Source organism: Lolium rigidum, chromosome 6 (genome assembly GCF_022539505.1).
Source record: "Lolium rigidum isolate FL_2022 chromosome 6, APGP_CSIRO_Lrig_0.1, whole genome shotgun sequence".
Classification (NCBI taxonomy): Eukaryota; Viridiplantae; Streptophyta; class Magnoliopsida; order Poales; family Poaceae; genus Lolium; species Lolium rigidum.
The window spans coordinates 76,030,682-76,043,106 of record NC_061513.1 but is presented as its reverse complement, the minus strand read 5'-3'; the positions used below and the strand labels follow the sequence as shown (position 1 = coordinate 76,043,106).

The following is a 12,425-nucleotide window of genomic DNA, read 5'->3' as shown; positions in this document are numbered from 1 at the left end:
CAGAGCCCCCAATGCCCAGTTCCCCTCCGCCCCCAAATACCAAAACCCGCGTCCTCTCCGCCGAAGCGGCGCAGCGCACACACGCCCGCCGTGTGCGCGCTTCTCACACTCCCCCATTCCCCCATTCCCCTCCCACCCTCCAGCGCCCCCCATGGCGACGCCCCGCCCCGCGCCGCTCCTCGCGGGCCCCTCCTCCTCGTCCTCCGCCGCGGCGGCGCCCGCCAGGCAGGTCACCATGCGGATGTTCCACGGCGACGTCTCCCTCGGCGACGCCGAGGTCTTCCCGATCAAGCCCGGGCCCGACGCCGCGCTGCCCTTCCCCAGCAACGAGATCCGCGTCAGCCACCTCTCGCCCGCCAGCGAGCGCTGCCCGCCGCTCGCCATCCTCCAGACCATCGCGCCCTTCTCCGTGCGATGCAAGCTCCAGGCCAAGACGCTCCCGCTCAACCCCAGCATCCACCGCCTCTACCTCACATGCTTCAACGAGTACAAGGTTTGCCCGCGCTTCTCCCCCGACAGTCAGTCCCCGTGTGTAATAATCGCTCATATGCCCTTGTATATACTAGCATAATACCTGTCACGCCCCATTTCAAATCGAACCGAAATACAGTTAGTGCCTAGAAACGACTGCCTAGCTGGGAAATGCTACTTGCTACATCACTAGCAAATCGTTCCCCAATCGCCAACGATTGGAGCATCTTACACATTATCAATTCAGTGTGCCGTTCATCGGTTGGGAGTTTGCGTTAGTAGTAAGAATTTTGGAAGAGGATTTGTGAAATAAGTGCCTAAAAACGACTACCTAGTTGGGAAATCGCCAACGATAGAAGCATCTTACACATTATTAATTAAGTGTGCCATTCATCAGTTGGAAGAGGATTTGTGAAATTGCTTGTCCTTTGGCTGCGTGTGCGCAGAGCGCGGTGGTGGTGGTCGGGGACGAGGAGCTGCACCTGGTGGCGATGCCGAGCAAGGCGGTCAACGTGCCCTGCTTCTGGTGCTGCGCCGTGCGCGCCGGCCTCTACGCCTCCTCCGTCGGGATGCTCAACCTCCGCTGCCTCGCCATCGTCTTCGACCTCGACGAGACCCTCATCGTCGCAAACACCGTCGCATCCTTCGAGCGCCGCATCGGGGACCTCTCACACAAGATGGAGGCCGTGGACGACCCCGGCAGGGTGGCGGCCATGTCCGCCGAGATCAAGCGATACATCGAGGACAGGGCGCTTCTAAAGGAGTTCATCGACAAGGATACCGTTACGGATAATGGCAGGATCCTAGTGGCACAGAAGGAGGAGGTGCAGCCTATTGGTGCCCAGGACCGGCTTCTGCGGCCCGTCATCCGCCTACCGGAGAGGAACGCCATTCTCACCCGCATCAATCCAGAGGTACAATTTTGGTGAAACTAGCATCTCTTCTCATAATTGTTTCTCACTCAACTTCTGCTGCTGCTGTTGTTGTTCATTGCATGTCTGGGGAGGGTTACAGTTTATCCACAATAACAGTATTATAATTCCCTTGTTTTAACCAATCCCCTGGGCCTGGCTGTGGAAAATCATGTATAAATGGGCTCCGCTTTGTCTGCTACAACAAGGCATGTCGTGTGGGACCGTGTCTCCTTTCCTTTGATGATCTTGCATTAAAGGTTTTCTATATGCATTCTAGTTGCTGCAATACATTGATCGTCTCATTAAACGCTTGCATACCTCAACTCTTTCTTTCTATGTTTACGCATTTATTACTATCACCTGTTCAGTTGCCAAAATTGCGACATTCTTTACCTGCCGAATATGTTGCATCTTAACCAAATATATGGGGCTAGCATCCCAATGAATATTAACAAGTACTAGGAAACACAAGTTTTAGGCCACCTAATGTTAGGCCTTTCGGTGAAGGGCGGGCCTGGTGCAGCGGTAGAGCCTCACCGCCTGTGACCGAGAGGTCCCAGGTTCGAGTTGCAGTCTCCTCACGTTGCACTTCGTGAGGGTAAGGCTTGCCACTAACACCTTCCCCACACCCCGCACAGTGCGGGAGCTCTTAGCACTGGGTACGTCCTTTTTAATGTTAGGCCTTTCGGTCCAACACATTATGTGCCAACAGCATTGCATATATTTGCGACCTTCAGCAACAAATATATTCTGTTTCAGTATCATAGTTCTTGGCTGACATCATATGGGCTGTGGACTAAATATGGGATCAACATTAGTTTCTTCCGTAACTCTTATGTTTTGGTGTTTTGGAATTTAAGCCATCAACTAGATCTTATTCTTTTGGTCGCGGTATTCTTTTGCGATTACTTTTCCTCTCGCCCTATCCTCATTACCCATTTCAATGTTTTATTGCATTCAGATCCGCGATACTAGTGTTTTTGTAAAGCTAAGGCCTGCCTGGGAAGATTTGAGAAGTTATCTAACTGCCAAGGGACGCAAGAGATTCGAGGTCTATGTATGTACGATGGCTGAAAGAGATTATGCTCTTGAGATATGGAGGCTTCTTGATCCAGAAGCTAATTTAATCAGCTTGAATAATATTTCAGAACGTGTAGTATGTGTAAAACCAGGTAAGATCTCAAGAGTTTGGAGTTTTCCTTTTTCAACTATTGTGCAGTGCTTGCCCATCGCAGCATTGATCTATTGTATTTACATCACCATTTTTCTCGAAAGTATTTACATCAGCATTAACACGCTCTCCCATTGTAGATTGTCCAATCCAAATTTTATGCCCTATCTAAATGTTAAAAAGTACCACACAATCCTGCATAATGATTTCTGAAATGTTGATTGTTAGAATGATAGTGCTGTTTCTTCGTGCTCCAGAAAAGTTGTTTGTCTTACTCACTGTTTCTATTGATGCAGATTCTAGTAAGTCTCTGCAGCATGTTTTTAAAAACGGAGGATGCCATCCAAAGATGGCCATGGTGATTGATGACAGGCTGAAGGTCTGGGATGAGAAAGACCAGCCTCGAGTCCATGTTGTCCCTGCATATGCTCCATACTATGCCCCACAGGCTGAGGTATTTTTTTGCGTTTTTTTCTTACATGTTTTCTGTTGAACATATTTCTGTGCTGGAATAATGTGTTAATGTTCTTGCATATCCTAGACGGCGAATGCTGTTCCAGTGCTTTGTGTTGCGAGAAATGTTGCTTGCAATATTCGTGGTGGTTTCTTCAGGTTGGTAGAAACAGTTATTACGATACGACCTGTGCATTCTGATGATACCATACTTACAGCCTTAATGTTTTTCTTTGTTTTGATGGAAAAAGGGAGTTTGACGAAAATCTATTGAAGAAAGTGTTTGAACTATTATACGAAAACGAGTTATTGGATCTTCCATACGCTCCAGATGTCGGCGACTACTTAGTCTGCGAGGTAATGTCCTCTTGACACCACGTTGTTCTATTGCAGTTCATCGGCTGAAAGTCTGAACTCTGAAAGTTTATTTTGTCTGTTATTTATTTTCAGGACACTAGTTTTGTACCAACCAACAAAGATCCTGCCCCTATACCTGAGGGTATGAGTGGAGCTGAAGTGGAGAAGAGGTTGAATGGACGGGTAAGTTTTCATATGATGTTTCTGCTTTGATTGATTTTGTGGGCAATCTTTTCTCCCCCTTTTACTAAGGAGGCCATACATTATCTCTGTTCTGTGGTATCACAAGATTGCTCCCATGTACTTGCTTAGTTACCAATAACTACTTTACCTCTCGTGATATTATTACAAAAAATTATCAAATAGGCTGTAATATAGCTGAAACTTGACCCTATTTTTTTTTTGACCAAATGGACCCTGATTTTTGTAAGAACATTAGTCCCAACTACTGGACTATTGGAGCTTCATTACTTCATTAGGATCTCAATTAGATATGAAATTTCAAGGATGAACATGCAGTAATGTGAGTTGTTTCAGGCACATCAGGTGGACCAAAAACAGATATCTTCTTCAACCCCTATACCTGAGGGTATGAGTGGAGCTGAAGTGGAGAAGAGATTGAATGGGCGGGTAAGTTTTTTTATGATGTTTCTGCTTTGATTGATTTTGTGGGCAATCTTTGCTCTCCCTTTTACTAAGGATGCCATATATTATCTCTGTTCTGTGGTATCACAGGATTGCTCCTATGTCCTTGCTTAGTTACCAATAACTACTTTACCTCGTGATATTATTACAAAAAAATATCAAATAGGCTGTAATATAGCTGAAACTTGACCCTATTTTTTTGACCAAATGGATCCTGATTTTTGTAAGAACATTAGTCCAACTACTGAACTATCGGAGCTTCATTACTTCATTAGGATCTTAATTAGATATGAAATTTCAAGGATGATCATGCAGTAATGTGAGTTATTTCAGGCACATCAGGTGGACCAAAAACAGATATCTTCGTCAACCCGTTCATCAGGTACTTCATAATTCTCTTTTTTTTTTTTGTCAATTGTCTCCATGCTGGCCTTTCCTTGTCGTCTATTAGTTTGGTATTTTTAATTTCAAGTTAGTTGTGTTAACTTGCAAAGAGGGAATGGGGATGTCTCTGCAAAAAAAAAGAAGAGACCACTGTACTATGTAATGCAGCATCGTTAGCATAATGCTACAAATCCTAATTCTGACTGCATTATGGTTTGCTTTCATTGACATCTTTCCGGATGTACAAAAATTATCTTGTCAAATGCTCAGAAAATATTGTCATGATTTCATATTTACTCAATATTGAAGCTCTGATTTTAGCTGGTAATGTATTTTTGGAGAAGCAGGAATGGAGACCGACCCTAAGAAATCTTTTGAGAACGAAAAACAAAGAAAATAGTCTACTTTCAAGTTTAGGGTCATTTTATTGATCATATTTAGGACTCTGCTCATCTGTCTTCTATACACATCGTTTTTTTATGCATTTCAAGTAGTATCATAATCCCTCTGGTTCTTTATGTAAGGTGTAATTTAACTACCCAAAATTAAGCTTTTTGGCCACTAACTAATGCAATAATATGTGGATTATGTTACACCAAATTGATACAATCAGATTCATCTTCAAAAGCACTTCCTTATGAAGTTATGATTGTACAACCATTAGCAGAACGTAGGCAGTCAAAATATAACTTATATTTCGAAACAGAGGGAGTGCATTATTTCACTGTGTACAGTGTGTATTAATTTGAACCTGGTGCTTTAAGTAACCTATGCGGCCCAACCTTTTGTGCAGATGACGTGCGAGTGGCACCGCGAGGCAATCTAGCTGGTTCAAATGTCGAATCCAATGGAGGCTCACTGCCAATAACCCCTTTATTGTTTGTCTCGGTATTACAAGAAATTGGGCGACTATGTAACTCTAAGGTATGCTGTTGCCTTAGTGTTTCAGTGCATGTTTTGGCTTTACTGTTCTTGACTTCGAACTGATCTCCTGCTCTTTCTTAATATAGGTGGAGTTTAGGTCTACAGTAAGCAGCACTGGCAAAAGTACGCAATTTTCAGTTGAGGTTGGTGCTTTGCATTTGTGACTGAGCATACTGTTTATACTATGTTCTTTTCCCAATAACCTGGTTTGAAGTCTGAACTCCAGAGCCCAGATCGCGACAAATATCTATTCAGGAGATAATAATTGACCTTATTTTGAAGTTTCCCTGAATTAGCCTTTTAACATTGACATGAACTCAACTGGCTTTGCTTTCTTGCTTGCTGATGTATGTTTTAGACTTAAACGAAGTTGCCAAATTTCTGCCTAATTCTTCCACCTTCATCTTACATGTGACAGGTTCTATTTAGTAACGAAAAAGTTGGATCTGGCACTGGAAAAACAAGGGAGGAGGCCCAAGTGCAAGCTGCCGAAAAGGCTCTCCAAAATTTGCAAAGTAAGATATATTCCTTTTATTTTGAATAATGCAAGCTCTCAATTCTGTTACACTTATTTTATTTTAGACTCCTTGTGAGGTATCATCCTCTCACTTATATAAGATAACCATTTATTCTTCCCTGTCTGATGTCGTTGCCTTCACTCTACTTCTATTATTGTCAAATGATGCCACTGAGTTAAATAGTAAATAAACATGACTGAAATGAAATCTATGCTTGTAAGGGGATCTATTTTTTTGTTCATGTTGTTGGTTGGATATGGTTTGCAAATAATCTACTACCATAGCCTGAGGTGCTGTTTAATGCCATGTAACAGCGCTTAGATCTTTACTTGTATAATCATTCATGTCATCAAATTGTGGGAGTGCAATTCCGATTGGTTCGTTCAATACAACCTCTACTTTTAGAGAGAAGGCAAAGCCAGGTTCATGATTTATGTAAGACAAAAGGAAGATAATATAGCTGGCTAAACAAATGGAGTGCGAACCAAATATCACAAACTGCACTCCTGACTTCAATGTAGTAAAGAGGTGGTTGTCATTAGGATCCTCATCAACTATGGTGAAAATAATCAGGAATTGCATATCTCCATACTGGTAACTGGGTGTATGTTCCCTGTATATTTCAAGTTTACCAGAAATGGTAGCTGTGGCATAACACAGTAAATTCGGAAGTAATTCTTCGCTAACAAATTAAGTATTATCACATTTGGCTATTTTTGTACCTTGGTCTTGCTAACATGAAAAATGAACTTGCTATATCTTAATACCACCATAAGGAAAGAACCTCCTATATCTTGCCACGGCTAACCTTAGGCACGTCCACACATTGTGGCTTCCACAGGGAAAGTGCCAAACAAAATGGCTCTCACTAGTAGTAGCATAGACAGTTTGATGTGTTTTCACTTTTCAGCTCTGCATTACCAGTTTCACATACGAATTTGCACTAACAGTGACAGCTCCTGCTCACTCTTGAGCAATCCCCCCCCCCCCCCGAAAAAAATGTGTATACGTTGCGGTGTCAGTGAACTTGGTTGTGTTGGTTCAATTAGGCCACCAAACTGCATGTTTAGGCACTGAATGTGGTGAAGTGAATATTTGAAGGTCATTACCAGGCCAACCAAGTCAGGATGATGACATAGCAGTACCACTCCAGTGAAGGGCACATGGAGCCAAGGTACTCCAATGCTTTTGTATTTGTCAGACCGGTTATCTCAATTTCAATCCAATTTCTTCTCGAGACCCTCTGCCATTACTTTCTTCCCCAGTCGACTCCGCTGCATCCGCAAGCCCTGTGCCCACACAATGGCTTCCTTGCTTAATGCACCGCTGGTGGACCTGGAAGGATGGGCCTGCTTAATGATTGAGTTCCTTCGCCAGATTCATGTTCCCACAGCTGCGGCACTTTGGATGGGAAGAAGTTGGCTGTGTCTGTTGGTGACTTGGTGTACTACTCAATGATACATATCTTGGTGTACTACTCAATGATACATATCTATGCATGGATAGATCTCTATAGAGGGAGGTACCTGCAGCCCGGCCCGTTCACCGTGTTGGTTTATTTGGTGTCGTTTTTGTCTTGGCATGTCTTATGCCCTTCGCTGTGCTGCCACTGCAAGTCCTTGTCATAACCGTGCGTATAGCTAAATGACCTTCATTGATTCATCAATCACTGGAACATCTGTAGTGACTTAAGTATGTTTTTTATGTAGTAGTATGGTAATCTACTTGATGACCAATGTGACAAGTTCACTGACCCGAAGGGCAATGTACAAAATATTTTTTCCTCTTAAGCTCCCATTGACTAGAAATTTGCTTTCTCCTAAATTCTCTGAACTCACTGACTTGTAGGCAATTACTTGTCATTTGTTGCTCCTATGGCTGGGGTTCTTAATAAAGACACAAGCAAGTCTCCTGGGGGTGGAAATGGCTTTCTGGAAGACGATATCGATGCAGATGGTGATACTTCTATGAAAGAACTATCTGGAAGTACACCAATTGTGGATAGGTTGTCCTCTGTTATAAGTCTTCTTAGAGAACTTGTAAGAGTTGATGCTACTACCTGATATTTCACTTTCTCATCTACCTTTCACATTCATTGTACTCTTGCTTCATTGAATTCTAATGTGCATTTTCTGCTTCTAGTGCGTGGAGGATCAGCATGTAATATTTCGAGATGAAGTCCAGAATCCTGGCTCGGCAATCAACGAAGAATACCATTTTCAGGTTACTTATATAATATCTATTCTAAATTCTACAAGAATACTGTGGGCCTTCTGGCTTATAGTGCAATGTACCTATACCTAAGTGTTGCAGTTCTGACCAGTTCCCACCTGTGCGGCTGAGCCTAGTACCTGTCTTTGGCTATTCGCCGGTGGGGTTACTGTATCGGTAAATGATTTGCCGGTTTTGCTAAAGGGTTTACTTTTTTAGTTTGTTTGAAGAACTAGCTGGTTACCACCTGATTGTGGCATCTTCAAAGTTTAAAAAGTTTAATCCTTACTTTCAGATTTGACTTTCAACGAGTTTTCAGTAAACCAAAATGAATTGGACCATTTATAATCAGCAATTTAGTATGTAACTATGAACGCACCTTCTGTGAGCTTGTTAATGCAATTAATAACATAGATTTTGTTATTTTTTTTAAGGTTGAACTTGCAGGACAGATACTTGGGATTGGCATTGGTGCCAACAGAGATTTTGCGAAGCTTCAGGTACTATATTTCCTAGTGTACTGCCGTTTAAATTGGTGGCTTTTATATTTTGGTGCCATTGAGATATTAAATTGCTAAATTAGTTTAAATATTTGCATGAAAGTGGTATAATGTGACATCTGCAGTATTTTAAAGATTTGCGTTATATACATAAATCTGCACTGTGTTCTGTTCTTTGCCATAAAATCTAGTATATGCTGGAGCTATAATAAGTATACAACCGTCTAGCTAGGATTCTAGCACGTGCAAAGTTATATTAGGAATTTGATAGATGCCTCCTTTGAGCCACTGTCTCAAACCTCAATGAGGTGTGCATAAACCAGGTTCGCTAACAAGACTAAGCCTTATGGCTGCTTTGGGTGCTAATGAAGCGGCCTCCATTTCGCGAGCTCCTGATAAGATTAGTCATGCTCCTTGGAGCTATTGAGGTGTCAGAAGCACCCATGAAGCTAGACGGAACATTAGAAACATCATCTTGTCCTGCCAGATCAGCATGGGTGTGGGCATCCGATGTATCAGCCCAGAAACTGTCCCTATAGTTACTCATCATGAATAATATTCAAGGCATGCTCTCAGAACATCTGCGCAAGCTTCTTCTTGAATGCTTTTATGTTTTTTAGTAGCTAAGAGACAGACCTCCTCAAGGCATTACATCTTGAGGGATGTGCTGTTACAGTGTATTTGTTGCTACAGATAGCCAGTTCACAGGTTTAAAAAGAATACCAGTTCACAAATTATGTCACTAGTATGTTTAATTATTTATCTCTTGTATGAAAGGCTGGGATTTTGACTATTATATTCTACCGTCGTGCTCCAAATCCAAATGCATACACTAGTTCAAGCTTTTGTTTAGGTCTTGTCGTTTAACAAAAGCTATGCCCGATTTCCGGAAATTATGTTGTTTCAGGCTGCAGAAGAGGCCCTGAGATTCCTGGAAACAACTACTGACCCACAGATCAAGAAGCATTTGAGACCAATAAGGTTATTTTTTTCTGGAATTTATCGAGCACTGCCTTAAGTCTGTAGCATCTCTTTCTAAGAAGGCCTAGTTGTAGCCTTTTTGAGGGGTGGAACCTTTTTTTTTATTTTATTTCAGAGAGAACCATTGTTACTGACAGATTCCCTTGTCTTTTATGCAGATGCAGTTGAACTCCTCACCCTTTCCTCATCCCCCCAACTGTACCAACCAAATGAGTTGAAAGAAAGTTGGAATGTGAAACCAGCTTCGCACTTAATCATTCCATGTACAAAATGGTCGCATGTGACTGATTTACCGGAAGCACCTCTCTGTGAGTACGGCTGTCGCCTCCTCAACCAGGATGTGTGTATCCACTGTTGGTACTCGTAGGCTTGGATATGCAACTTTTGGAGATGGTACATATACAAAGCGGGACATGAGGCTTTCTTGATTCTTTTGACTACCTTCCCCGGAGAATCTTCTCGTAGACTATTTGCCTCCGCAGTGCGCACAACAGCAGATGTACTTATCAGGATAAGATACTGGCATGGTTGGCTGTAAACAAGTAGGAATGTAGAAGTTAGTTGTGAGTATTATTACCAGTTCCGGATGCAGTTGTAAATTGTTTAGGGGCATTAAATCTGCAATGCTAATGCTGATTTTTCAAGTTTATATATGTTTAGGAGCATTAAAACGGTGTTAATGTTTTGTACTCCCTCCTACAAAAAAAAGGATGTCTCAACTTTGTCTAAATTTGCATGTATCTATGATACATACAAATCTAACAAATTTGAGACATCATTTTGTGGACCGAGGGAGTATAATTTAGAGTATTACCTATTTTGCAAATTGTAGATATAGTAGCTGGCAAGCTGGGCATGTTAGCCTTGCAGTTCTATTCAATTATTTGGTGGTTCTAGAGCGCGCATGTACCTCATCTTGTGTATAGTGCAGTTATTACTGCTCCGTAAACTTCATTCATCTAAGCATCGAGATCCACACACACAAGAGTAATAGACAACATGCTCGTCGGAGAGATAATCTCAACTACATGTACTGTATTTCGTTTTTTTTTCTTTTCAGGAACTTATATACTGTAATAGTGTATTTGCTTTTGCCAACACATGCTGAAGGCTGCAATTTACTCTTCGGTCTCACTATTAGTTCTACTATGTGCTTAGCTACTTGTGGAATTGAGATAAGGGTTTACGATTCCTTCAAAACAAGGTATTTACTAGATAAGAAATCAAAATCAAAGACAGCTAAGTGATAACGGTTGCACTAATAACAGCTTTTTTCCGGGAGGACTTCCTATATGCAACGCTACATCGAAAACAGTGGCTGCTGTAATTGATAACTGGTGCACTATTAACAGCTTTTCTCGTCTCTTGAGAGTTGCAGCATAGAAATGGTATTCAGCGGATGAACACCATGGCCTCCAGAGCGGCAAGTCTCAGACCGTATTCATTATGGCTGTTTCATGTTTCTGTGGTGCCAATCTGGAGACCGAGGCTCCGGAGCAGCCGCTGCAGGGTTTTCCTGACCCAGGCCATGTCATTTTCGAACACACCGGCTGGCGCCCTATTCTCCACGGGAGCACCTTCATCTTTCAGGGTATGTACTGCAACTTTTGCTCTTCTGCGAAGCACGTCAGGAACCTTGTGGTCTTTCTCCAAGGTAAACTGTGTCAGAAAACCATAGGCGGCCGTATGATTAATCGTATGCACTAGCTGGTGACCGTCCTGCAGGGTTGCAGCTAGGTGAAACCGGCGCACCATGATTATAAACCAAAGGACGGAGAGCTGGAGAATCAGTTACCTGCGGTCCGTTCGCGCCATCTGCCCGCTTCTTTTCTCTCTGAGGAGAAGAACCACCATCCGTGCCTGCTACATCCGTCAGGCCCTTGTCGGTCTGTTGATTCTCATGGATTTCGTTATCGTCTGGCAGAATTGCGCCGTTACATGATCCTGCAAAGTGGACGTCTTCCGCTACAATCGACTGGTACACCACCTCCAATACTTCCTGGCACTTGGCGTCATCCCAGTCTTCGTAGACTACCAATGTCTTCGAGGTCTCTGCTATCCGCAGAGTTCTGTTGTGGCCGTGCTGCCAGCTGACGTGCCCCGAGGGATCTTGCAGCAAGAACTTGAACTCGACCACCTTGTTCGCTGGCAGGTCCTAGCCAGACCAGAGACGGCGATATCAATCATCCACGATCGACAAGAATGAAAGAATGTGCGCGCGCGGGACGGGCTTGGGGAGCTTACCATCGTCGCCGTCCAGACGTGGCCTTCCGACCACTCCAGAGCGGCTACCTTGGTCGGATCCCAAAGGCCGAGCGCCGGGTCGTCGCCGACGACGAGGAACCGCTGGCCGAACGCGCACTGCCTGTGCAGCACGAACTTGACCTGCACCGTGTTCACAGGGTCTGGCGAGGATCGGTTCGCGAAAGACCGTGAGTGGAAATGGGTTGTTAACTGGTCGTTACAGACTGGCAGAGTTACAGTCATACGTATCAGATACGGAGTAAGTAGAATTTTTTTTGTTTGTTCTTGTACGCACGAGTGGAAGTGGAGCTCACCGTGAGGGAGCGGCGGCAGGATCGCGGTAGAAGCGACGTACTCATCAACCTGCGCCTGCGCCTGCGCGATCTGCACCAAATCGACATCTGAGAAGTGCGCGCGCGATTGACCTGAACAAGTGATGTAGCTGCCCGGGAACAGAGGCAGCGAGGGCGAGGCACGGAATCGGGAGAGTTCCCGATCGAGCTGGAGGAGAGCAGCAAATTAAATTACCTCGTGCGCGACGGCTACGGCGTTGCGCGGGGGCGCCGGGGAGGCTTCCTCGAGCGACGCCACGACGAGGAAGCTCCGCCGAGCGCCGTGGCGGCTGTGACCGGGCAGCGGCCGCGCGAGCACC

The 12,425-nt window shown here is 43.9% G+C and overlaps 1 protein-coding gene and 1 long non-coding RNA gene across 10 annotated transcripts; one reads left to right on the top strand and one right to left on the bottom strand.

The window, feature by feature from the left end:
• Positions 1-202: 202 nt before the first annotated feature.
• On the top strand, positions 203-10,209 carry LOC124659498 (RNA polymerase II C-terminal domain phosphatase-like 2). Of its 9 annotated transcripts, none has more exons than XM_047197368.1 (17): positions 203-493; positions 918-1,385; positions 2,347-2,557; positions 2,853-3,010; positions 3,098-3,168; positions 3,261-3,366; positions 3,460-3,549; positions 3,904-3,996; positions 4,345-4,393; positions 5,189-5,319; positions 5,406-5,462; positions 5,738-5,834; positions 7,686-7,876; positions 7,980-8,060; positions 8,483-8,548; positions 9,456-9,529; positions 9,688-10,209. In XM_047197368.1, exons 1-17 carry the CDS (start codon positions 236-238, stop codon positions 9,695-9,697), a joined length of 2,211 nt encoding a protein of 736 aa, XP_047053324.1. In that variant the 5' UTR covers positions 203-235; the 3' UTR covers positions 9,698-10,209. The 9 variants fall into 9 exon arrangements, 4 of the variants coding, with proteins under 4 accessions (XP_047053324.1, XP_047053321.1, XP_047053322.1 ...); XM_047197365.1 differs by having other exon boundaries at positions 231-493; positions 3,913-3,996; XR_006989595.1 differs by lacking the exon at positions 9,688-10,209 and having other exon boundaries at positions 231-493; positions 8,161-8,548; positions 9,456-9,513.
• Positions 10,210-10,691: 482 nt separating this feature from the next.
• LOC124665072 lies at positions 10,692-11,679 on the bottom strand. Its single transcript, XR_006990473.1, has 2 exons — positions 11,325-11,679; positions 10,692-11,188 (listed from the first exon to the last, which is right to left on the bottom strand). It is a non-coding gene; the product is annotated as an uncharacterized LOC124665072 (long non-coding RNA).
• Positions 11,680-12,425: the final 746 nt, after the last annotated feature.